Source organism: Gossypium arboreum, chromosome 12 (assembly GCF_025698485.1).
Source record: "Gossypium arboreum isolate Shixiya-1 chromosome 12, ASM2569848v2, whole genome shotgun sequence".
NCBI classification, from domain to species: Eukaryota; Viridiplantae; Streptophyta; class Magnoliopsida; order Malvales; family Malvaceae; genus Gossypium; species Gossypium arboreum.
Window position 1 is genome coordinate 7,728,840 of NC_069081.1, and position 25,856 is coordinate 7,754,695.

Below are 25,856 nucleotides of genomic sequence, written 5' to 3' on the forward strand. Positions count from 1 at the left end.
ACTATGAAAATAACGAAAAATCTAAATTTTATAAAAAAGTAAATATTATTAGAATGATATTTTTGCCTTTTCATATTTTAACATAAAATTTCAATATATTTATTAAAAATACTACTTGAAATAATTAAGAGTCCAAGATTTATGAAAATCTATGCACAAAATCTTTACTACACCGTAATTCATTCAATAAATGATTTTTAATAATATATATATTATATTAAGAATTTTATTCCATTATGATTTAATTTAAAGTAAAAGTATATTCGATAAATTTTCATATGGTTAAAATGAACATTTTCAACTTTTAATATATTAAATGTTTTTGAAAATCAAATTATTATTTTTACTTCATATACATTTTTCAAGATATGTTAGAATAAAATAAGCATATAGTAGTTATCGTTTTTTTAGAATTTATCATATTTGAAATTGTTAAGGTGATTTTACCCTTTCTTGTAATTATATTTGAATAAATTATCTCTTTAAAAAACATATATTCAAAATATCTTATTTAACTTTGATTCAGAATATCTAAAATAATATATTAATAAAATTTAAATTAAGAAATAAATTATTTTTTAAAAGTCAAACTCTCATAATCATATTTAATATTTATTAATTTATAAAAAGAAAAATAAAATAAAATTTATCCTTAAATTTTGAGTTTATGATGAAAATAAATACAAGAATGGACAGAGCATTTATAAGCGAGTAAAACAGCATCTTGGATAAGCCATAATAGAAGGCCCAAATCTATTTTCAAAAGCCTGTGTTGCTCTGTTCTCCATCCTTCTGAAATTTTCTGTTATTAAATTGCGAAATTCAGCAAGAAGCCAAAATCTCCCGTTTCTCCCACAATCGAAAACCAAATCTATTTCCCGGCAACCGGCGATGAACGTCTCTCTGTTCCAGTTTTCCCCGAATTGCCTCCCACAGGTTGGGAAGTTCCGAAACCATCCTTCCATCTCCAACAATAGACCCAATACTAAGATTCCATGCACCAAAAACAAGCTCAGCGATTCAGCCCTGGCTTTAGATTTGGCAATCAATGTGCAAAAGATTAACACCCATTTGGAGCAAAAAGAGAAAGCCATGAAGAAAAGCAAAGAGTTTCTGTTCACAGAGTTGTGCCAGTATTTGTCATTGAAAGAAGAGGAAATGAACAAGAAATGGAGAAAGATGAGAGAAGAGGAGAAATGGGTTTTGATTAACAAGTTCGTTGATGAATGGAGTGTTCATTTTTATCCTTTATCTGCTAGATCAGTTAAGGAAATGGTGGATGAATATTTGCAAGATGATAACAGGTCTGATCCACCTATGTTTCCTGGTTTGAAGAGATTGCTGGGGATGTCAAAAGATGCTTAAATTGCTTAACATACTTGTAATAAGTAATCAGCTGCTTGTTTAATCTAGAATTTCTTCAGTTTTAGTTAAATGTTTGTTCTTTTTACATTTGTTTATTTATTTCATGACATCCTTTCATACAAATTATTAAACCTTCAAATATATATATAAAACCATGAATGTACAAAGAATTTCTTTGTAATATATGTACTGTATGTATATACAGTCTTTAAAAAAATGCTAGAAAAGTGCAAGTTCAATTAACGACCAGGAAAAAAGCAGCCTAACATTTTAATGTTATTAGGCCATCAGAAGTGAAGTTGCCTGCACTGTGCAGCTGAAGCCTCTGTTGGACAGTAAGGACATTTAAATGTCCGAGATGTGTTTTTTGACAGCTTCATGATTGATTGATTGCAAAGGACATGCAGGCATGGCATTAGCATTGGTGGATTCTCTTCGCTGCCTTGATCTCTACTTACAGGACATACAAATATGGAGTGGAACTGGAGTTCCTTTCCTAACTCCACAGGGACTGGTAATTGTTTCATTTCTTGCCACTCTTGCCTCTTTGCTGCCATTACATTAGCCAGCTTCAGCAGTGTAGGCAACCCTTCAATGCCGGCTGCTACGGCCACACTCAATGGGCTCCAATACGATTGTCCCACGAGACTGCAGAACTGTTTGATGATCTCCTGAGTAAATTCTTCCCAATGGGTAGGAGCCATTAACTCAGCATGAGGGCAGCTATCGAGCTTTCCCACCCATATGATGCAAACCACAAGCTTCTGAAACTCGTTCATGTGCAGAGAAGCAAACGGGGCAAGGTGAGTTCTAGCATAACTAAGTGCATCAGCTTTAGTTCCTTTCTTTACAATCTCCACGAATTGAAGCCTGTGAAGTTTCAGCTCAAGCATTGAACCATTTTGGTTGAGCTTCTCACGATTGAGAGTGATCCAATTCAAAGCAGGCCCGAGGTTCTTAACCTTCAAAGCTTCAAGTACTTGATACATTTCTAAGAAATGAGATCTTATCGCAATTGCCTCTGGTTCTCCAGCTTCATCTATGAGGCAATCTCCAAGGTCAAACAAGCCTTGCTGATAAAAGTGATTTGCAACTATCTGGTTCACTAGGTGGAAGTCAAAGTCAACATTTCTATACGCCTTGGATATGTCGGGGTTGAAGGACTTTTCGAGAAGTTTAGGGTACTTGCTGAAGTTTATGTTACGCTCCTTCTGCAGTCCTTCTAACAGGTTCAGTGGACCAACAGTATTGAGCTTCAGTTTTAACTCAGAAAGAATAGATTTCAGATGAACAGGGGACAAGGGATCGTTAATGGCCTTGATTTTTGCCAAAGCCTGCTCAATTTCATGCCCAACTTGATCAACTATTTCTTGGGATCTAAAGGAGGACAATTTCTGTCTCTTAACAACACGGTCAAATGCATCTTTTAGGGTGTCCAGTTCCATTTCTTAATCTCAACTTGATGCTTCCTGCACAAAATACACAAAAGTGATAGAACATCGAACAACTAAGAAAAACAGAAGAAAACTTCTGGTCATCAAAAGGGTGTAACTTATTGAAGAAAGGAGAATCCAGTCTATACAATGAACCTATATTGCTTCACTAAATGATGCTTTTATCTTTTCTAGTCGTATTTATTTGTTAGAAGTTATGGTGGATAGAGTGTGAAGAAAGGATTGATATGCAGTAGGTAGGAAATGGTAACATAGAAAGTGGCCCTCTTGAAAATGACAAGAGAAGATATTTGTAAGGTATTTAGTAATGGAACTGATAAAGATTAGTCTAAAACAATAGAAGTTCCAAATCAAAGCTTTAAATTTGGCACAAATTACAAATGCATAATGTAACAATCACAATATCTTATCAAGCAAAAATATCACAACTAAAATACGAGCAACTTGTTCTTAAACATGAATGTATAAATCAACTAGAAGATTACCCAAGGATGTAAAAGCACAGTAAGATGGCTTTCAGACACACAAAGTTGTAACCCCCACATCATGCACCAAATAATCACTAGTATTAAATTTCAATGGGTTTGATGGATTAGTTCTTTGTCTGAGTATAGGGTAAAGTTTAAACTACCAAAACCCAGAGCTGCCCAGTATACTAGCCGAAAGAACAAAATGAAAGCATAGCCATGCTAGATGTAATGTTCTAACTTCAACCGCTTTGCTTGGTAGAAAGGATCAAAAGGGGTAAAGAAGGAAACCACTTTGTAATTTAACCGTCGCTATCCTTTTTTCATCTTTCTTACCAAGCAAAGCCTTATAATGTTCATCAACAATGGAAAGGAATAAGAAATAAGACATCATATTTTCAATTAAACCTTTTGCAAACCAAGCTAAATTTGTAAAGGTTACTACATGCTATCTAAAAAAATTATATGAACATTCAATTATAGAATCAAAAACATCATGAAAATGAAAATTTAAATACCTTTGATTGGCAGTTTCAGCAAGTCTTTTACTGCATTAGAGAAACAAAGTCAGGACCGCAAATTGAGAATTCAAACTAAAATTTTAACTGATAATTAAATTATAAAAACATAATTAACAAAGGTCTAATTTTCAGCATCAAAGATAATTGTTTGATTACAGAGAAAACAAAAATGGGAAAAAAAATCTACCTATTTCACTCAGTTCCGATAATAAAAAAGCAAAAGGTTTAAGCATAAAGGAGATGAATAGTAAGAGGCAAAACTCAAATATAATTTTGACATACTTATTCCTGGGTTTCTTCTAGTGAAACAAAATCATGAAAATAAAAAAAAATAACGATAAAAGATATGAAACAGAGATTTGAGGAAACATACCAGATTTGAGATCGAAATTGGAAGAGCGAAAATCGCAGAAGAGAAGTGAGAGCGCAAGAGTCTCTGAAAGGCAGGGAAGCTAAGCTAAGTGAGAGAGAGAGAGAGTCTCGAAAAGCGTACACGTGCGAACAATTCGGTAGCAAACCAACACTCGTGTGAAATTTTTTCATTTCCTCAAATACCCTTGTTCGATTTCGATAATTTCGGTTTTGAATTCATCAACCAGGAACTTTCGAGCTCCTCTGGTCATCAGATTCGGGAAAACAGAGAGAAAAAAGAAGTCCTCCTAACTGTTGTCTCTCAATCAAATGGGCCTTCACGTCCTTAAAACGACGCCTCTTTCGTCTTCCTACTCCAAAGCTTTACTCCTCGCCACCGCTGCAAAACCCGCCGCTTTCGCTGCTGCTGTTCTTCCTTGTAATCCCCGCTTGAGATTTCCATTTTCTTCGCCAAAGGCCATCACTTCATCTGGGTATGGGAGTTTCCTTCATCTGAGGAAGCGTGGGTTTCGTGGGAGTGTCGTCTTAACCATGGCTGCTTCTGGTTCCGTCCAGAAGTCTGAGGAAGAGTGGAGTGCTATTCTTTCCCCAGAGCAGTTTCGAATTTTGAGACAAAAGGGCACCGAGTAAGTTTGCTAACCTATTCATTCATTCTTAGTGTTGATTAATAGTAGCTTAAGTTTCTGTCAAATTGTATACATTTTTCTTAGTGTTGATTAATAGTAGCTTAAGTTTCTGTCAAATTGTATACATTTTGAGCTTCTATGGCTTTTGGATGAAATAACAAGTTTGTAATTTGATTCTTGACATTTTGTTTTGGTACTGTAAAGGTATCCAGGCACCGGAGAATATGATAAGTTCTTCGAAGAAGGTATCTATAAATGTGCGGGATGTGGGACTCCTCTTTACAAGTCCACTACAAAATTTAATTCAGGTTGTGGGTGGCCAGCTTTCTATGAGGGTCTCCCTGGAGCCATAAATCGCCATGTGAGCTACCTTCCACTTTTGCTCAACTTGTTTTCTTCTATTCCAGATTTTACTAATCGAGTGCGTGATGTTTAACCAGCCGGACCCGGATGGGATGAGGACTGAAATCACTTGTGCCGCTTGTGGTGGCCATTTGGGCCATGTATTTAAAGGTGAAGGGTTTCCAACACCCACCGATGAGCGCCATTGTGTCAATAGCATATCACTCAAGTTTATTCCTGCAAATTCTTCGGAGTGAATCGTATTATAACAGTTATCCTAGTTGTGTGTATAGGACATGGGCATAATGTGATGTTTTGCCAATAAGAACTCGAGTTTTTCTACTTATGGTCGTCATTGTATTTGGACTTGAACGTTTTAATGCAATATATATGCAAAATACGGTTACCAACCATGGGAATTTCCGTGGCAGTCTGAAAAGATGAACCCCGTGTGTAGAGTTTGGTTGCCTATTTCAATAGCTGTTCAAGTTTAGAATTATTAAAGGGGCCTGATAAGCTTGAAAAACTCGCATGCCTTTTTCTTTTATTCACTTCAGACCAACCATGTGAATGGTGAAATGCTATTCCAATTAAAAGAGTTCTCTAATTTCTCCAACCAACCCACCCCCCCCTCCCAAAAAAAAAAAAGAACTACAAATTGAAACCATTGCAGTTCTCCCAGTGCTCCTGGTAGCCTTCATGCAAGTGAAAGCTCTCCAGCAGGAATTGATCTTTTGACAAGTTTGGCCCAAGACTCGTTGGTCTCTGTAATGACCTTCAGAGCATATTCCTGTTCATCATCTAGTGCAGGTAAAAATCCTAACAAAAAGAAGCTGATAGGCACTATGGGAATAGGGGAAAATGAAACAAAATCAGTACACACCTTGTTTGCTGCCTTGTTGCCAAGACCAAACTTGTTTGCTGGTTTTCCATCAGGGATCTTGTAGTCTCGAAACCAATCCCTGATTGCTGTTAGTGTCCCCTGAAATTATCACCAAAAGGGCTCTTAAAGTTGGCATTATAAGTGAGATAACCATGCTTAAGACCAGTTTATATAACAAATAACACACAAGTCTTAAATGGCAGTAGTTACAGTACCGGGAAATGCTTCTCAACATCATCGACATCGTTGACAAGGGAAGCCCTTGGATCATCTAATGAGATAGCAACTATTTTCCAGTCAAGTTCCCCTTCATCAATCATGGCTAATGCAGCCAAAGGCTTGACCTTCAGAATATCACCTATCTTTCTCCGGGTTTCACCGATCTCAACAACATCAACTAAGATTTGAAAGAAACAAAAACATCAAGACTTGCAAATCTACTTTTTTCTCAACAACAAAAAAGGAAACCTTATCAATAATAAATGTCAATCAAATACTGTAACCAAGAAGGGGAAATACCAGGGTCATTATCACCAAATGCTCCTTCAACTTCAGAGTTTGCTAAAGAAGGGTCTTCCCATGTTTGTGGAAGCAATCCGTAATTCCAGTTTATATTATAGCTGAGGTACAAGTAATGGGATTATAGCAAGAAGCCAAAACAAAGTGCTGAAAAATAGCCTAAAAAGCATTTAAGTGAGTAAGAAATTAAACATACTCAAAATCAGAGAATCTTACGGGTAATATCGAAGTTTGCCCTTCTTAGTATCCTGCTTAATGGGAGTGTATGGCTCATCAGTAGCAACCTCCATTTTTGCACTTGACTCTTTGGGTATCTCCACAATGAAGTTAAAAACACCATCTCCCAAGTGCAATGGTATATCATGCCAAGGAGAAATCTAAAACACCACTAAATCTCAATTACCATCCAAATACTGGACAATTTCAATTTCAAAAAATTTAGGAAAAAGAAAGTTGGGACAAATACCTTTTTCCCCGAAGTATCTTCGAAGAAGACTCTGTAGTCAAGGGTTTCGGGTTGACCTTCATGTTTGATTTGAACCTGGGGATTATAAATGGCATTGCAAGAAAATAACCTTTTGGATAATCGTCTGCCGTTGTTGAAGCTAAGAGCGTTACGGCCGTGTTTCAAAGCGAAGGGCGCTTTGAGAAGCAAGCAAGAAGAGGAGGCAACGGTGGAACTTCCGGCGACGGATACCATTCTAGCTGCTGCTGCTGCTGCCATGGCTGATTTATCTTTTGGTGGTGGACTGTCGGGTCGGGAGTATTTGGAAGTTTGGTGGTTTACATTCACTGGCTTACCTTACTTTTCCAATTCCTTCCTATATCCTTCTCTTTTCCTATTTTTCCCCTTCAATTTTTTAAGGTAAATTGCATCATCGATTTCCTATAATTTGTTTAAAATTATATTTTAGTCATTCAACTTTTAACAGTTACATAATAATAGTTAATTTTACCAAGTTGTTACATTTTAACCACTCATATATTAACTTCCGTTACTCATTACCAAAATGATTAAAGGATTAATAACTAATTTAGCCCTTGAATTGTATAGCTAATAGACTTTTTCTTAAATAATTCTAAAAAATTTAAATATCATAAATTCTTTAAAATTCTTAAAAATAATTTCTTAGAAGATATTTTTAAAAAATTAAAATATTAGAAAATTCTTTTTAGAGAACTATCGATAATCAAAAAATAAATTATGAACCGTGCAAAAAGATAACAATTAAACATAAATGTACTTCATTCCCATAAATAGGGATTGAATTCTCAACCACATGATTAGGAAATGAAGTGAGCAACCACCACAACTTATTACTTTAATTAGAAAGTTTCATTCTAAGACCAAATCGCTTGTTGGTCTATTTTATTATTAAAAAATTACTTTTAAATTTATTTTATAGTTAAATTTAAATTAAAAAATTTACCTACCAATCTAAACATATCAATCTCCAAAGTTGCTAAATTATTAATAAGTTTATGCTTTGGTCACTTAACTCCAAAAAGTTAAAAAATAGTCACTAAAATATTTAAAATTTTCATCCAATCACTGATCTATAAAAATTATCTTATAAAAATCATTATTGTATGACATTTTTTGTTTACATCGCCTCAACTAATCGAAAACTCTCATTCCCTTCTCCTCTGTAATTCAATTTTTTTTTCATAAAATAACTTCAAACGTCACAAATCTATTAACCAAAATCTAAACTTTTTTCCACGATCTCCAACACTAATCTCCAAATCGACTTGGATATAAGACATATTATTCTACTCATCGATAAATATTAATCCACCATATTGATCATCAAATTATTGCTTAAAACTCACTAGCCAAATTTTTTTTTAAGAAAAAGAACTTCATAGTTCAATAACTCATAAAAATTTTCGAATAGTTCAATGGACATTTTATAACTTTTAAAATTAAATGACCCAAATGCTGATTCTTTTATGAAATTTTAGAGCAACAATGATTAGCTGGCATCCAAGCAACAACAAATGGTATTGTTTAATGCATTGTAAATTCATGTTTTCACCAAGCTTGAATGAGACTCAACTAATGTGGGGTGATTAACAACACAACAATTTCAAGCCCAAACACTTAGATATTCAATGAGACAGACTCCTCATTATTTCAATCATACTCCTTAATCGGACAGTAGCAAGTTTACTTGGACAGGGAAGGAAATTTTTGTCATCTAAATACTAGTATCATAACAACAGAATGGTTGCCCCCATTCCATGTGGGAGAACATATGCATACAATAATAAAAATACGGGTCGATGTTGTTGCTCAGCTTTGTTGAATTCCGCTCGGCCATGTCTGATTCTTCACTGGCTTCAGGATTGCTTCCACCTCAGCTAGAGTTTCATGATCTTTCCCGAACAGTGCAAGTTCTGTTGCAGCGGCAACATTCTCTTCAACCTAGTTATTTACAACCCCGGCATTACTAACAGCCGAAGCAGCAAGCTCGTGAAAAAAAATGCAAACATGTTTTGACAGGTATGAAGATTTAGTAACAAAATTCTATTATCAGGCATAAAATAGATTTCATAAAGTTCAAATGATGAACCAGAACCTGTTTAACCGAGTTCATGCCAACCAGCACTGTCGAAATATCTTTGTTTGACAAGCTGTATTGCATAGCTAACTTCGAAATATTTTTTCCTTTCTCTTTACAATATACAGCAGCAGCTTGGCAGGCAGACTGCAGAGAGGTTATGAATACATATGAAAGCCTTATAATCAAGCACATAAACTATGGAAACGACACATTCATAACATGACTTCGTGGTGAAATAAAATGTGGAAGTATTTAATATTAGGTGTGTTGTGGTGAAATGAACCACAATGTAGCTAGACTGGACAGAACACAAACCCAGATATATAATTTATTTTTAATCCATAGTCCTAGAAATCATATACTTGTTTTACAACGAAAGATTTGTGTTACAACTTCTAAATCAGCATGCAGTATAGTCACTCAAAAACCTAGTCCATTTAATTCACATAAACCATGTCCTGACATAAACTTTTACAGGTTAAAGGCTACCATGTCCTGACATAAACTTTTACAGGTTAAAGGCTATCATTTACACATTGGTTAGATCCAACAGAATATGAAGGCATTTAATTTTTCAGAAACCACCAATCAAGACTGACTAGGTTGCATAAATAGCTTCGTATTTTGAAACAAATGGTCTTATTGTATCGGAGGCTGATAAAAGTCTCACCTTGAGTTCGGGAGATGCTGGATGCCACTCCGGTGGACCAAACTCAGTAAGAAGTCCCATAGCAAGTGGAGATGCACTGATTATGCCAACACCTTTGGTTTTCAAGTAAGGCAATAAATCCTCCAATGTTGAATCATTAATGCTATAATGGCAATATGATAATATTACATCAACAGTGCCTGGTGGAACCCTATCAAGCACATAAGTAAAAATTTCCAAGGGCAACCCGGTGATACCAATGAAACGAATCTTCCCTGCTTCCTTCAGTTTTTGAAGTGCCGGAATCGTCTCATTCACAACCTGTTACCACATACAAAACGAACCAAATTAGCCTAAGCTTTCACATGACAAGGGGTATATATTTGTTAGTGGTGTATTTCTGAAGTGGCAAGAAAGGTTTTTATATAGAAATTATGAAAACGAAAATGGTATTGAAACGTAATTAAGAACCTGATCAAGAGAGCCGAATTCAATGTCATGGCATTGAAATATATCAACATAATCAAGTTGCAACCTCTCCAAGCTTTCATCAATGCTTTTAGTTACTCTCTCAGCACTGAAATCAAAACCTTCACGATATCTCCCACATTTTGTCGAAACTATATATTCACTTCTAGGAACTCCAAGAGCTTTAAGTCCCTTACCCAGCATCTTCTCTGACAATGTCGCTCCATAATACCTTCAAATTATTAACAAAACAAACATACATACATACATATATACATACATATAATTCATCAAATTAAATATAAGACAAGAACCCAGTTAGTTAAAGTGAAGAAATTTAGAATTACGGAGAGGTGTCGAAGAAGTTGATTCCGAGGCGGAAGGCTTCGAGGACGGAGGCGACAGCGTCGCTTTCGGAAACGGAACCGAAGACGCTGCCGAGAGGAGAAGCTCCGAACCCCACGCTGCTGAGCTTGAGGCCCGTGTTTCCGAGAGGTCTCATTTCTAGTTTGGGAACAGCCATGTTTAGCTAGGGTTTCTTTTTCTTGAAGAATTGGGCAAAAATTGTTTATGAGAGGAAGGAGAGTTGAGTGTTTGGGAGTGTAGCCGACAATGATCTTGTTTGTTTTTCTCCTTAAGAAGTAAGATGCGAAAATAAAGAGCAAATAAGGGATGGGATTTTCTTCCTTCTGAAGAAACACAAGAAAAGGAGCAAAATTTGTTGTCTATTGCATACAATGGGTGGGAAAGAGTAGAGCAACAAACTTTATTTAAAAAAATAAAAGAAAGAAAAGAAAATTGCTGTGGAAGATATTTTCTACGAAGTTTCATTCAAAGGCCCCTCTCTCATCTACGCACATCTACTTACAATTCTATCATTCTCGCTTCTCCTCTCTATCATGTTTTATGTCCATTATGCTATTTCTACTTTACTATTTCTAACTTTGTAATTATATTTATTTTGGTCCCTAAACTTTAAATGATATAACCCTTTAAGATTACTTTTATTATTGTTATTAAAATATATTTTAAAAATAAAATATTTATTTTAAACATAATATCGTGAAGTAAAAATATATATATTTAAATAATATTTAAATTTATTAATATTATAATATTTTAGTATAAATATAAAAATAATTTATTGTATCTCATTATTAATATTTTAATATACAAAATATAAATTTTAAATATTTATAAGTATGTAATTAATATTAATTATTTGTAAATTTTAATTTGAATATATAATCTATATTTTAACTATTATTAAAATATAACCATTATAAATTCAAATGTATACTTTTATATATTTTAAATAAATTTCAATAGAAATATACTTAATATAAATATTACATAAAATATATTAAAGTATAAATAAGGGTTAAAAGATGCCATTTTGACTCCAAAAATGCTTCTCAAAAAGCAAAAATAAAATAAAAAAAGTTACTTACGCTTCTGGGTTCAAAAATCAAAAGTTGTCTTTGATTAGCATTGTTTATGGCTCCAACTCTTTGTTGCGAAGTTCAATGGTCAAAAATCATATTATTTATATCTATATATATAGGAGAGATTCAATTACATCAATAATTTTATATTATTTCATATTTTTTAGCTTAACCCAAAAATTGGTATTTAAACTTACTATTTTTCCTATCTTAGTACCTTTTTTTTTTTGTCAATTGGTACTTAAACTATTTTTCTCAATTTGATATATCTATTAGTCAAATTGTTAAGTATATTTAAAAAAAAACTTAACCCACAATTTGGTACCTTAAATTATTTTTTTCCATTTTGGTACCTAAATATTTTTTAATTACAAGTGGTACCTAAACTATTATTATTTTTCCCAAGTTGGTACATTTGTTAGTTCAATCATTTGTTAAATTGATAAGTCTATTTAAAAAATGATAACCAATTAAAATTTAACATGTGACAAAAATGGCAAAAAATTATTTTTTTTTGTCTTTTACATGTATCTTTTTCCTCTTTCTTTTTTCTTCAAAACCAAACTAATTGTTAAATTAGTCGCGCCCTAGTTTATAGTTTAATCAGTTTGTTCAGTTTGATCAAATAAATTATTAAAAAATTATAAAAATATTTAAATAATTGAGAAAATCAGTTCAATAGCTCTCTATTAGCTACAAGTCAATTGGTCCAACCCCTATCTATAAACTAGTACCTTGATCGGTCTCTGATTTGACCGACCGTTCGATCCGGTCTAGTTTTGAAAACATTGGTTTTGATCGGTGAAATAACTTTTTCAATCTCGTTAGGTACAACAAGCGGGTGGTGAAGTTCAAAATTAGAATTAACCACTTGTGTCTTGACCTCGAGGGGGCGAATTTCAGGCATTGTTGATATTGCTAGATATTATAAAGTAAGAATAAAGAAAAAAAACAAAGAGAGGAAATTTTGAAAAAAAATAAAAAGAGAAATAAAAGAATTAATTTTTTTAAAGTTTATATGACATGAAATTTTATTATTTGGTTGGAATTTTTTAACGGAGATAACATTTTGGTGTAAAATGAGTAACAAAATGATAGTTTAAGTATTATTTGTGATAAAAAAAAGTTTACATACCAATTTAGGAAAAAGAGTATAGTTTAGGTACTAATTTGTAAGTTAAGCCCACCATGTCAGCTTTTTTTCACGTCAAATTCCACAGTAGCCGCCATACCATCATTTTTTTTCTACATCAACCACCACATCAACAATTAATGGTCCATCAAGGGCTTTAACAGAAAGTCATATTTAAAGGGCTCAATTAATTACTACCTTTCAATTAAGAGCTCAATTGATTGAACTTTTCAACAAATGGCTCAATTTTTTTAATTATTTTTCAAAGTATTTTTAATACTTAAGCCTAAATGTATTCAAGTCTTTTAATAGTTTATGTAAAACCTTTAAAAGAAACTACTTTAAGATAGGCATAATGATAAATCTAATATTTAACATTTACTCAATTTAGTCCTAATTTTTTTTATGACTTTGGTCTTAAACCTTCAAATTTTAGTCAAATTATTTTCTTTAGATGGAAATGTTGACTAAACTATTAAAATTTCAATGGTATTGACATGACAACTTATGTGACATCTGTACGTAATAAAAATTAAAAAAAAAATTAAAAACTTCACCAACTTTCAAATAAATCATAAAACTATATTTTTTTTAATCTTCATGTCTGCAATGAAGTACACGTAGGTTGTCATGGTGGGTCACCATGTCTGTGCCATTAAAATTATGTTTATCTAAATCAGACCAAATTGGTTAGGATACCGGTCTAAAGAAAGGATTTAGATTGATTGAGCCGTGAAGCATTTTGAAGCGGTTGAACCATGTAACACTCCATACCCGTACTCGAGACCGGTATAGGATATGAGGCATTACCGAAATTTTCAAAATAATTTCAATTAATTTATATCGTTTAGCATTCATTTTCATGTTTCATGTAACATCCTTTTTATATTATAATTCTCGTATCATATCAAATATTCTATCCATTGAATCATTGGAGTTCCAATGGATTTTTCAACAGTACACTCAAAGCGTACATTTTCATATTCCATCAATTCATATTCAGAAATAATCCTTAGGGCGTTTAATCATCAAGCACTCTCTCGAGTCACATCTCATGTAATTGTAGTGAATCAGGATTACCTTTTCAGGTCAAACCTATCCACCTTAGGTTACCATAATGAATCATATATCATGTAACTGTAGCGAATCAGGATTACCTTTTCAGGTCAAATCCTATCCACCTTAGGTTACCATAATGAATCAGGAATAAATCATATTCACTTTAAAGCACCATAGTTAATCAGAAACAAATCCTATCCACTTTGAGGTATTATAGTGAATCAGGAATGAATTCTATCCACTTTATATTCTCGAGAAGGCTTTTGTCAAATTAACCGTCTGGGTTATCTATTTCTGCAACACATGCAGGAACTCTTTAATTTGGGAAATCACCTATATCCATCCGGAACCCATTATTCAAACAAATTTTATCCCTTTCAAGTAGTTTCAGAACATGTATTATTTCTTTCATTTCAACATCCATACATTTCATATATTCAATTCAAACATCATATAAAATACAATATAATATTTAAATTGACATATTTATATGCTCATTCAAGTTATACAAACCTACATGACTAAATTGTAGAAATACTAAGATTTAGGGGTATTTTGATAATTTATCATTTTCCCAATTTTCACCCGGTCTTAAATTAATAATTTCATTCAATTTATTAATTTAGATAATAAAACAATTCATTCCTTTCAATTTGGTCATTTTGACATTTTTACAAAATTGCCCCTTAAAGTTTTACTTTTATTCAATTTAGTCCTTAAGCCTAAAATATGCAAATTAACCATACTAGCTGAATATTCATATATATTTTCCTCCCCCTCCTATCTATTCCACATCCTTAATGTATATAACACACTTGTAAGTAACATTATCTAAAATTTTTATTATTTACTTTTATGAATATTCAAACTGTCCATCTGTGTCATAGTCACTAAATTATTTATATATGCAGTTATAGAGCTCAAAATTAAGATCGGCTAATTTTTCATGAAAATAGACTCATATATATTCTTACCATAAAATTTTCAGAATTTTTACTTTAGCCAATAAGTACAGTTTATTCTTTAAAGTTACCCCTGTTCTGCTATCTGACAGTTCTAACCCTTCTTCACTAAAAATTAATTATCTACTCGTACAGAATTCAAATGATATTCATGTTTATTTCTATTGAAAATAGACTCATTAAAGATTCTAAACATATAAATTTAAGCCCCTAATTATTTTTATCCAATTTTTTACGATTTTTCAAAGTCAGAACAGGGGAACCCGAAATCATTCTGACCTTGTCTCACAAAATTTATTATATCTCATGATTTACAATTCCATTGCTTACATAATTTCTTCTATAAGAAACTAGACTTAATAATATTTAATTTCATATTTTATTCATCCTATAATTAGATTTTTACAATTTTTGGTGATTTTTCAAATTTAGACTACTGCTGCTGTCCAAAACTATTTTAGTGCAAGATATTAATTACCATGTTTATAACACCCTTATTTTCTTTTTCTACACTATTTCTCATCACTTTCTCTTATTTTCTCTTCACTAACATATCAAGAACATAGGAACATATGTAAGGAAACTCTACATTAACATTAATCCCATGCTTTTTCAATAATATCAAACTTAAAAATATATTGAAATCATGATGTTCTTACCTTGTTCTATTTATTTCACTCTTCATCTTGATTTTCTCTCTCCTTCATCTTCCATTTCTTGAATCCAACTTGATATTCTAACTTCCCATAGTCTCCTTAACATTTTTCTCTCTTGGTAGCTATGGAAATTCTTTTGATTTTTGGGTGAAAATGGTGAATTTTTTATAGAAGGACTAAATTGTAAAGAAAGTAAATCTTTCTTTCTTTCTCTCTTTCTCTCACGTTAGTGCATGGGAAAAATTTCCATCCTCCTCTTTCTTTCCTTACATATATATATTAAATAAAATAATAATAAAATAATAAAATATCACTTAAAAATCAATTTAAAGTATTAATAAACTAATATTTATTTAATTTATCTAAAATATCTCCAACATCATCATTGTCTCTAGATTTCTCTCTCCTTCTAATTGACCATATTTCCCTTGATGATCTTTTAAAATTCCATCCTTCAGTCATCATTTAATTTGGTAAAATTGCAATTTAGTCCCTATAATTCTTCACTTATTCAATTTGGTCCTAATTCATCAATTTTCCTTAGTTTCTAGATCATTCCACTCTTAAAATATTTGCATTATTGGTCTTTAAATTTTTTCATATTTACACTTTAACCCCTCCAGTTTTGAGTATTTACTCTTGTACAATAAAACTTTTCACACTTTTACAATTTAGTCCTTTCTTGAATCAAGATATCATAATTTACTTCCTAATGTTGTCATAACTCAAAACTTCCCTTTTTATCACTTATTTCCTTATTTTTCTATATCAAGGATAATATCTTATTATAGAAATTTTTTGGGTATTACAAACCAGGCTAAAAAAATCAGCCTACAATCAAAGTGGTTGAACCAGTTTTTAATATTTTTATTTTTATGTTTTGTAAATGATTTATTTAATTGAATTGTCTGAACCAATCGAATCGACAAATTGGTGGCATGATCGATTCGACTGCTAGTCCAGTTTCTAAAAATCTTGGTTAAAATTTTAACAATTCAATTTACTTTTCCATAGAAAAAAATACAATTTCACTAAAATTTAAAATTTATAGACAAAAGTGATCGAAAAAAAAAAACTTAGTCGAGAGTGATAAAATTGTTGGACGTTTAAAGCTAACTTATTATATCTTTAGAATACAACATCAGAGTTTGATATTCAAACATTAATGAATTAATAAAAAATATTTCAACAAAAGCTTCAAAAGAGTGTTATGTATCATTTTTATAGTGTAAAATTTTAACCCTATCATGTAATCTAGTAGGATTACTAATCTCCAATACATATATTAATACTAGTTACAAAGTCCCTGCATCACACGGGATTTTACGTGTTTATTTTAAGTTTGTTAAATAGTATTTTTAATAATTTTAAAAATATATATATTTACTAATTAAATTATTATTGGTCTAACCTATAAAAAATCAACTAATTTTGAAAAATAACTGGGATGATAAAATAACATTTCAAAGGTAAAGAAAATAAAAATTTGAGAAATAATTTATAGTAAAATATTAAGCAATTAGATAAAATAACTTGTCATTGGAATATGAGTCAAAATCTCGTCTAGATAAAATCATTAATTTAATACTTCATTATCTTTGACATAATATTTCAAACATAATGGTAAAAAAAACCATTTACTATTGTGTAAGTCTTATTAAAATCAAGAATAGTAAAACTATCGAATATTAAATAATAATAACAACTAAACATATCAAATAATAGTGAATATCTTTTCTTTTCTTTTTTTGGTGATGGAAATAAGACCTACTAAATAATACTAAAATATAATTTTTCCAGTAATTTCCTTATATGCCATTGATAGAATGGTAGTATGAATGTCTTGAATCTGTTATCCAGCTGTTGTAACAGCTCAGTTGATTAGTTGTTAGCCAAGTTCTGTTAAAGTTGTTATGCATACGTATAAGCATGTTTTACATGATTACCAGCTTCTCTCAGTCAATATATATACACTGAGTAATAGTTACTGATATAGTTATTTTGAATTTCAGTTCAATAATTAAAAAATATTCATCTCCTTACTTTTCTCAGCTGCCAAACAACAACTAAACATGATATTTTACTGTATTTCTAACTTGGTATCGAAGCCACTATTCCTCTTGGTTTAAGCTCTTTGATTTATCAGTTGTCGATGATTTGTCCTCCCTGTTCACTGCCAGTGTTTGTCATGAATCCAGATCACTCTTCTTCTTCGTTTGGAAATGATATAATTGATAGTCGATTGTTCACTACTAAAAGTCTTACCATTGTACTTGATAATTCAAATTATTTGTTGTGGAAATAGCAGGTTCTGTTGACTCTCAAAACAAACAAGCTTCAACATTTTGTTGATGCTTCCTTTCCTTCTCTGCCTCGATTTCTCACAGATCCAGTTGGTGTTGTTTAGGTCATTTCCTGATTTTGACAATTTTGAACAGCTGGACAGCGCATTGGCATCATGGCTTCTTTCATCTGTTAGTCAACACGTTCTTCCTCATTTGATAGGAATGGACTCCACGGTTTAGATCTAAACAACCTTAAGCAATTTGTATGGTAGCAAAACCACCTCCAAGCTGATGTATTATCGTCAAGCTTTGCACTCTCAAAAGAAAGGTGAGTTATCAATTAAAGATTTTCTCATAAAGATTAAAATGTTTTGTGATCGGCTAGCAAGTTGTGGAGAAGTGATAAGTGAACCTGAGCATGTTACAGCCAATCTTAACGGTTTTTCTCTAGAGTACAAGCCAGTTTTCACAATTATCTCTACCAGCACAACATCGTACAATGTTTAGGGTGTTTCAACAGTACTCTTTGATGTTGAAGCACGATAACAGAAGCTAATGATTTACGTTTCAGTTGTAAGTAATGTTGTTGTTCATGATTCTAATGCAGATCAATCTAGTCATGAGTCTACTCCTACTTATCAACCATCTTCTATTATATCTAGTTTTGGTTCATACAGAAGACGTGGACGAGGCAGATCAAGCTTTAGGTATCAATGTCAACTCTGTGGAAAAATTACACATCTAGTTTATTGGTGCTATAATCATTTCGATACAAGTTACAAAAACACTTCCTATCGTCCACCAGTTCAAGCTCATATGTGTGGTTTTATCATTCCATCAATGCACCCTCAAATGGTCTCCCCCACTCCATCAATATGGTCTTCTCCATATGCACCTCCTCAATTTGTTGGGTTCCCTTCCAACCTGATGGTTTTAGGATATTATAGTGTCATGAGGTTAGAACTCTAGGTGCGGCCTTAGGCGATCTTTTCTTGCAAACACACCTAAGTCAGTCTAACCACTAACAATTGAGGAATCAACTAGAATTCCTTCAAGGCACTAATTTGTATAGTGGAAGCAACTTAGCCAAAAGAAAGCACAAAAGAATAAAAAGCCACAGAAAACAACGCACAAAAGGTGTTTAAGTAAATGCTCTCTAAGAATTCTATTACTCTTAAGAATTCAAGATACAATGGAAGATTTACAAGTAAGGGGAAGATCTCTATTTATAGTTGATCTTCCCCACAACCGATGGTCTTGATTAAGTTACACCGACGGACAAGATTAAGCCTATCCATTAAATCAAGGGATTTATAATATTACAATATCAAATCTAATCTAATATTTACAAGATATGATTCCTATTAATCTTCTAAGATTAGTTCCCATATTTACCAAGATAGCCTATGTTTCTATATCTGTATTATTAGTCCAACCAGGCTTCAATCTGACAGGCTTCTCCAACAACTCTTTGAATCGAACTAGTTCTCGTGGGCTAAATGATCCCCATTTAATCGATAGACCTCTATGGGACGCATCTTGTGTGATGGTCATGAGCTTTGCGCTTTGGCTTATGACACTAGTGCATGGTCTTATCTACAACCTTAGTCTAATCCATTTGTGGTTTTTTCACCATTATGGAGTTCACCACTAGTGCCTTCACCAACGACTTGTTTTTCTCTTCCTATTGAAAATGATGCTTAGATTTTAGTTGCTACACTTGATGTTGTTGATGAAATGGTTGGTATCCAGATTCAAAGGATACACATCACCTTACTTATAATGCTGCATCTCTTACCCCAAGTGTGCCTTCATGTAAGGTTCTTGCTGGTAATGGTAGTGCTTTGCCTATTGCTTGAGTTTGATTATTGTCTTTATTTTCAAGGTCTCACCTTTTTTCTCTATGTTTATTGTTATATGTTCTTGGTATAACCAAGAATTTGTTGTCTGTGTCCAAGTTCACAATAGACAATCAGGTACTTGTTGAGTTCCATCCTACACATTGTCAAGTTCAAAACTTGAAACCAAAGGATGTGTTACTCAGTGGCTCTTTACAACATGGTTTTTATTGTGTTCAGACGTCTTCACACTAAATGCCTGTTACTTCTTTACCAGGTAGTTGTTATGTAGCTAAAAAGTCTATTTCGTTAGATGTTTGGCATCATAGATTGGGTCATCCCTGTGACATAGTTCTTATGTAGGCATTGGATCATTGTAATGTTGTTTTTTAAAAGAATAAAGTTGATGTTGTTTGTGTAGCTTGTCATCTTGGTAAACAACATAAATTTCCTTTGACCAAGTCTGATACTCAATATACAACTCCACTTGCATTAGTTGTTGCTGATGTTTGAGGTCTTGCTCCTTTGCTTTCCAATGGTTTTTGTGTTGGGAAATGTTCCCATATTGTAGTAAACATGTAACTATTTTCTATTTATTTGAACGGTGAATAAATAAATAAATAAAGTTAATTTCACATTCCACTATTATGTCTTTTTTATTTTCTGTTTTTTATATTTTACATGCATAGCGAAATTGTGACAATCAAATATTAGCTCATTGATTGCCTAAAGTTCAAATTGAAGATAAGTAGCATTGTATTGAAGGTTACATTGCGAGAAAGACAACTTACTTCAATAGATAATCTAAATGAGCCCATAATCTCATTAAAAAAAATCAAAGTAAGCATTTGATTCAAATACTAAGAAGGGTTATTATGTCATCTACAATTCCAATTGGGGAGATTGATAGTCTTGGCTATCGGAGCAGTTGACTCCACGAGTAGAGACATAGATGTATTCATTGGTAGAATGATACATTGGATTGGACCCAAGATGAATTAAAAATGTATACATCATACTTTATGAAAGAAACAATGTGTGTAGATTACTATTTTTGTAATATTTTGTAATAACCCTAAACCGAGTCTAGTAGTTTCGAGTATATTTTTCAGGTTCTGAGCCTGAATTTAGGAATTTATCGGGTTAATAGTAATTTTTAATTTAATTTAGGAGGTTAATTTCATCTAAAATCGATTAAACAATAATTCGGAAAAATAAAAATATTTTTGGAAATTTAATTTTAAAGTAATTAAATAATTATTTGTGAAAATAATTAATTTGGGTCGGAAAAGAATTTTAAAATAATTTTTATTGGGGTTAGTTCGAGTTAAAATTAAATATTAATTAAATTAGATTTAATTGTAAAATAAGGGAAATTTTGGAGTATTTAATTGGCAAATAAACATTTAAATTCAGAAATTTGGAGGAAAATGGCCAATTGGTAAAGTAAGGGAAATGTGGGAGTGGCCAATGAGCAAAATTTCCCAATTTTTAAATTTTAGATGGGTTGTTTCAGTTTTAGACACAATGCATCTAGCCTACTTTTCACACCATTTACATAAGATTAGAGAGCTATAAAATTCGTTTTCTTTGCATGGTTTTAAAGATCTATCATCAGGTAATAGATTCAACAAATTTCCTTCTCAAAATACTCTCTCTTTTCACCTGAAATTATTCACAAAAGTAGCCAAAAATATTCTGAAATTTCTCAAAATTCTTGAAGCAAGATTTTCAATCAAAGGATTTAGAACGAATCAAAGGTAATTATTATTTCTAAACTTATTTTTATGATGATTAGAAGCATATTTATATGATTTGAGTGATAATTATATGATTACATGAAAATTTGCCTTTATTATATCTTTTGAAAGGTGGTAATATCTATTTTATCTATGTTGAAGTGCCGAATCTTGAAGAGGATTGAGTTAATTGAAATTGAAGCTTGGATTTGCTTGGTTGATCACTTGGTTATGGTTGAGTTAGTTGTGTTGTGAGTGTTATTAAAGGGCGATTCGGTAAATTGACCCTCACTTATGCTTAATTGGATGATTAATTACTGATTGCAAATATTTCATTGAGTTTTGGTTGGTTAATTTTTCAAGATTATTGATATATGTTTAAATGATGAAATTTTTGTTGAGTGTTGGTAAGTGAGCATCTAGTAATTTTATGTGCTTGATTTGATTGATTATAATGGTGAACTAAACAAGTATGCTGGGGTTTTTGGTTCATGTTATGTTGATATTTCAATTGATAAATGAGATTTGATAATAGGTAACTGGTATGCTAGATTTAATTTGATGTTAAAATGGTTATGTTACATGATTCACATGTGCATTTTGGCATTTCAAATTGAGCACATTATTGACTGAAATTATGTTATGATTTATTGATTATATTAGCATTAGAGCATGGTGGATCCATTGGATATAGTTGGCATGCCATAGGATTTGTGAGTACTCACCAAATTGATAAGTTATTTGTGAGCAATAAGGCTCTAGATGGACTAATTTGGAGTAGATAAGGGAGTGTTGAGTTTGTGTCTCCACTCAACAGGACTGATTTGAGGCAATATAAGGGAGCAAATGGCCTTAACCTGCTCAATCCGAGATTGATTTTGGTTCTGATTGGGAGTAGGATGATTCGTTTATCCGATGTATGATCACCCGATTAAGCCATGATTGTATATCCCAAAATAAATGTATGAAATCTTATATGCTAAATTGATGATTATATGCCATGATTAATTATGATTTTTGATACATGGTTGAGTACATGACATTGAACTATTATGGATTGATGTTGTGACTGAAAATTTGTATTTGATTGGTCTCGATTTAAGCATGATTTGGGTGCTAATTTACTCATCGTTTTATTAACATTCACTAAGCTTCTTAAGCTCATACCCTCACATTCTTGCAGTTAACCGACAGGATTGAGGAGCTAAGGAGCCAAGAAAGAGAGTTCTAAGAGATTAAGGCTCGGTAGAGATTTAGTTACACATTTTAAAATTGTTAATCGGGCATTGTGGAACTTCCGAGACTTAATTTTGGTTGTAATTGGACTTGGACATTTGACATTTTTAATTTTGGATGGTCTTATAATATCATATATGCATGTTTGAGTTTAATTATTGAATAATTTACGGTGTATTGTTGCTTGATAACACAGTGTGTGAGGCATGATGTTTACACTAACCATTGTTTAAATGAAGCTTCCCTGGAGTGGTTTACTAGTGACTAAGGTACGCCACTTGTTTGAATTAATCGATGGGTGATATGCATGAAATTGAATGTTTAATTCTATTTAATTGAGGCTTAGTTGGTGTTAATAAATTCAATTGAATGTGTATGAATATGTATGATATTTAATTATAGCTAAATCGGGTTTAATTGACCATTAAAATACTCAAAATCGGGTTTAAAATAGAATTTTTCGCACAAAAAAACTACAGTGGATTGTTGGGGGGTCGAATTCTGGTCTTTTTAAATTGGTTCTCTAGTCCGTTTAAATTACAAATTAGTCCTGTAACTTGATAAGTTTAATTTGTAACGCCCCAATTTTCCAGAATTCTGTGAATGTTGGCAAAATTTCATGCTTTAATTTTGTCATTTGTGAGTGAAATTATGAAATAGGACCTATGTGAAAATGTTTGAAAATGCTATAGGCTAAATTGAAGTGACCAAATAAATAGGAGTGCAAAATAGGAGGATTTGCATGACAAACCTCCCATTTTACATGAAGTGGCCAGCCATCATGTTGTTGTAGACAAAATGTACACTTGATATCCATAATTTATGGTACAAATTGATACAAATTGATAATAGGTTAGGTAAATGTTCCATGATAATGGGTTAGGTAAATGTTTCATGATAATGGGTTAGGTAAATGTTTCATGATAAGAATTTCATGTCTTTTGTATTAAAGAATTAAATGGATGAAATATGAAGTTTTATTAAAAGAAAAAGGGGTGAAAAGAACAAAGTTTTGTCCATCTTTGTTCATCATAGCCTAAAGTTAGAGAAGAGAAAGGAGAGGAGAAAGCTCTTGAATGTTCGGTCACTTGGGGAAGAAAATTGAAGGTAAGTTCATGGTAGTTTGCTTCTATCTTGATGTTCATGAGTTCTTCTTGATTCTACCTTAACTCTTGAAGCATATTTTGATTTTTGGTTGTATTGTGAGCATTTGGTCATGAATTAAAATGAAGGAAATGGTTGTTGTTTCATGTTCTTTTGATGAAAAATGGAAGATAGGTGAAGTTGAGCCAAACAAATGAACATGCATGTGCCTTAGATGCTAAAGGGAAAAATCGGCTAACATGTTGTGCTTTAAAATGATGAAATAGAGATTATACTTAAGTAAAATCATAGATATGTGATGATTGATTGGTGATATACATGTTTAAATACATGCATGCAAGTTATGTGTGAAAGAGTGAATTTGGTAATAAATCTGCTTGAGACAGCAGCAGTAACGTGACTTTGGAAAATCGCCATAAATTGTGGGAGATGAATTAGAAGCTGAATAAATTATGTAATTAAAGCTTGTTGAGTCTAGTTTCAAATGAAATAAACGAGAACATATTTTGAATTCTGTACAATGAGAAACTTAATTCATAATGAAGAGTGGTCAGATTAGTCAAACAGTGAAACATGCGAAACTTTGAGAAAAATCTGGTATTGATTGGCCAAACCAAAAATTCTGAAAATTTTATGGATATAAGATATATGAGTCTATTTTCAGGGAAAATTAACGGCACTTGATTTGGAGTTTCGTAGCTCTAGTTATAAATGATTTAGTGACTGTTGCTCAGGAAGACAACTTGCAGTGAAATTATGATTATGTGGTAAACATTGACAAAAATTTGTTAATGAGTTGTTTATTGATTTCTTATAAGCTTACTATGATCTGTAGGTGTGGTTGGCCGAATATTGTAAGGGGTTAATACGTAGTTCGTATTTGAATAGTTAGATTAACGTGTTAGTAATCCAATTGTAGGCAGTTCGTGTGTGGATCTCGTCAGCATATCGTCGCAAACAAGTGTGTAATTAACACCCTCTTTCTTAGTCTGGATCGGCAAAAGTCGAAAAGTCGAAATGCTGAAAACCGGTATTTTGTAGATTTGCGAGTGTGCGAATGCTCGTGAGGTAAATCGATTAATGTTTTTGCTAAGCTGCAAAATTTGGACTGCAAAGTGCATGATTTCTGTGCCCTAGATATTTTTGGGCTTAATGGGCCAAAATTGGAATGATGGGCCAATGGGCCCAATTCGATAAGAACCCTCGGTACGTGATTCTGTTAGTACGTGAAAAGTAGGAATATGCATGAAAACCCTAAAATAGATAAATTATGAAATACCTTTAAAATGGAAAATTTACGCTTTTACCCCTAGTAGATAAATTATCGAAATACCCTAGGGTAAAATTGACCTAAATGCATGTTTGATTGTTGTTATTTATCGCATGCCATGTTGTTATTATCTGATGCATGGGATTGGGATATTGAAGGAGGAAGTACTGAAAGTGGCTTGTCCACGTCTTTGGAGGCTTTGCCTCAATTCTTTGATAATCGAGCAAGAAGGTTTAATCGTGGAGTGTGGGTGGGTTGAGCTATTCCCACATGGAGTGTATGGCTGGTACGGTGGAGTGTAGTGGTTGGTGGGTTGAGTAGTCTCCCAAATGGGCTTGCATATGTTTCTTGATGTTGCATGTATTTTGAAATGGGCCTATAGGCCATCTTGTTATTTGAATAAGGGCTAAGGCCCGTTTATTGTAATCTGAAAAGGGCTCGCCCAAGACCACTGTTACTGAGCAGGCTTAGGCCCAATAGGCTTGAGCTGACTTGGGCTTTGAATGGGTTTTCCTTACACACGAGTTTCCCAAACTCACCCCTTTTATTTTCATCCACGCAGAAATCCCCAACCATAGTGGGCTTGGAGTCATGAGGGAATTCGGAGTGGCCACCCGTTCTGAAAGTTTGATTTTCTTGTGGTGAACTGGACATCCTTTTATTTACGTTTGAAGTTTTGGGTTTTTAAATGTAATAAGGCCGCTTAATTATTTTTGATGGTTTTAATATGTATTACTAAGATAGGTATTACTTATTTTAACTGTTGAAATTGGATAGTTTAGGGCGCGTTTTCAAAAACAACAATTGATTTCAAAATAACACGACAACAAGCAAAGCTTCCGCAATGAAAGTATTTTCCAAAATTAATCACTTTTCCTAAAAATGACTTAATCGAAT

General features: G+C 32.6%; 5 protein-coding genes across 5 annotated transcripts; 2 read left to right on the top strand and 3 right to left on the bottom strand.

The window, feature by feature from the left end:
- The first annotated feature begins 723 nt into the window (after positions 1 to 723).
- On the top strand, positions 724 to 1,435 carry LOC108479349 (uncharacterized). Its single transcript, XM_017781890.2, has one exon. It carries the CDS (start codon positions 892 to 894, stop codon positions 1,363 to 1,365), a length of 474 nt encoding a protein of 157 aa, XP_017637379.1. The 5' UTR covers positions 724 to 891; the 3' UTR covers positions 1,366 to 1,435.
- Positions 1,436 to 1,477: 42 nt separating this feature from the next.
- Positions 1,478 to 4,318, bottom strand: LOC108479345 (protein RMD5 homolog). The gene is made up of 3 exons (XM_017781887.2): positions 4,181 to 4,318; positions 3,805 to 3,834; positions 1,478 to 2,834 (listed from the first exon to the last, which is right to left on the bottom strand). Exon 3 carries the CDS (start codon positions 2,808 to 2,810, stop codon positions 1,653 to 1,655), a length of 1,158 nt encoding a protein of 385 aa, XP_017637376.1. The 5' UTR covers positions 2,811 to 2,834; positions 3,805 to 3,834; positions 4,181 to 4,318; the 3' UTR covers positions 1,478 to 1,652.
- A 58-nt stretch (positions 4,319 to 4,376) lies between these two features.
- Positions 4,377 to 5,592, top strand: LOC108479347 (peptide methionine sulfoxide reductase B5-like). Its single transcript, XM_017781889.2, has 3 exons — positions 4,377 to 4,805; positions 5,010 to 5,166; positions 5,246 to 5,592. The coding sequence occupies exons 1-3, from the start codon at positions 4,489 to 4,491 to the stop codon at positions 5,402 to 5,404; spliced, it is 633 nt and encodes a 210-aa protein (XP_017637378.1). The 5' UTR covers positions 4,377 to 4,488; the 3' UTR covers positions 5,405 to 5,592.
- Positions 5,312 to 7,428, bottom strand: LOC108479346 (soluble inorganic pyrophosphatase 6, chloroplastic-like). Its single transcript, XM_017781888.2, has 6 exons — positions 7,016 to 7,428; positions 6,766 to 6,926; positions 6,550 to 6,650; positions 6,246 to 6,427; positions 6,031 to 6,129; positions 5,312 to 5,937 (listed from the first exon to the last, which is right to left on the bottom strand). Exons 1-6 carry the CDS (start codon positions 7,271 to 7,273, stop codon positions 5,845 to 5,847), a joined length of 894 nt encoding a protein of 297 aa, XP_017637377.1. The 5' UTR covers positions 7,274 to 7,428; the 3' UTR covers positions 5,312 to 5,844.
- A 1,209-nt stretch (positions 7,429 to 8,637) lies between these two features.
- On the bottom strand, positions 8,638 to 11,203 carry LOC108479971 (L-galactose dehydrogenase). Its single transcript, XM_017782849.2, has 5 exons — positions 10,581 to 11,203; positions 10,237 to 10,465; positions 9,787 to 10,086; positions 9,132 to 9,260; positions 8,638 to 8,977 (listed from the first exon to the last, which is right to left on the bottom strand). Exons 1-5 carry the CDS (start codon positions 10,754 to 10,756, stop codon positions 8,846 to 8,848), a joined length of 966 nt encoding a protein of 321 aa, XP_017638338.1. The 5' UTR covers positions 10,757 to 11,203; the 3' UTR covers positions 8,638 to 8,845.
- Positions 11,204 to 25,856: the final 14,653 nt, after the last annotated feature.

What these genes read in the sequence shown, in the direction of transcription:
- LOC108479346 (XM_017781888.2), bottom strand. Translation starts at nt 7,273, where the DNA reads ATGGCAGCAGCAGCAGCAGCTAGAATGGTATCCGTCGCCGGAAGTTCC. An exon ending in ATTTGGTGATAATGACCCTG is followed by an intron (nt 6,428 to 6,549) that starts GTATTTCCCCTT and finishes TTCAAATCTTAG; the next exon opens with TTGATGTTGTTGAGATCGGT. An exon ending in ATGTTGAGAAGCATTTCCCG is followed by an intron (nt 6,130 to 6,245) that starts GTACTGTAACTA and finishes TGATAATTTCAG; the next exon opens with GGGACACTAACAGCAATCAG.
- LOC108479347 (XM_017781889.2), top strand. Translation starts at nt 4,489, where the DNA reads ATGGGCCTTCACGTCCTTAAAACGACGCCTCTTTCGTCTTCCTACTCC. An exon ending in TTGAGACAAAAGGGCACCGA is followed by an intron (nt 4,806 to 5,009) that starts GTAAGTTTGCTA and finishes GGTACTGTAAAG; the next exon opens with GTATCCAGGCACCGGAGAAT. An exon ending in CTGGAGCCATAAATCGCCAT is followed by an intron (nt 5,167 to 5,245) that starts GTGAGCTACCTT and finishes ATGTTTAACCAG; the next exon opens with CCGGACCCGGATGGGATGAG.
- LOC108479971 (XM_017782849.2), bottom strand. Translation starts at nt 10,756, where the DNA reads ATGGCTGTTCCCAAACTAGAAATGAGACCTCTCGGAAACACGGGCCTC. An exon ending in AACTTCTTCGACACCTCTCC is followed by an intron (nt 10,466 to 10,580) that starts GTAATTCTAAAT and finishes AATAATTTGAAG; the next exon opens with GTATTATGGAGCGACATTGT. An exon ending in GCATGAACTCGGTTAAACAG is followed by an intron (nt 8,978 to 9,131) that starts GTTCTGGTTCAT and finishes GTAAATAACTAG; the next exon opens with GTTGAAGAGAATGTTGCCGC.
- LOC108479345 (XM_017781887.2), bottom strand. Translation starts at nt 2,810, where the DNA reads ATGGAACTGGACACCCTAAAAGATGCATTTGACCGTGTTGTTAAGAGA.
- LOC108479349 (XM_017781890.2), top strand. Translation starts at nt 892, where the DNA reads ATGAACGTCTCTCTGTTCCAGTTTTCCCCGAATTGCCTCCCACAGGTT.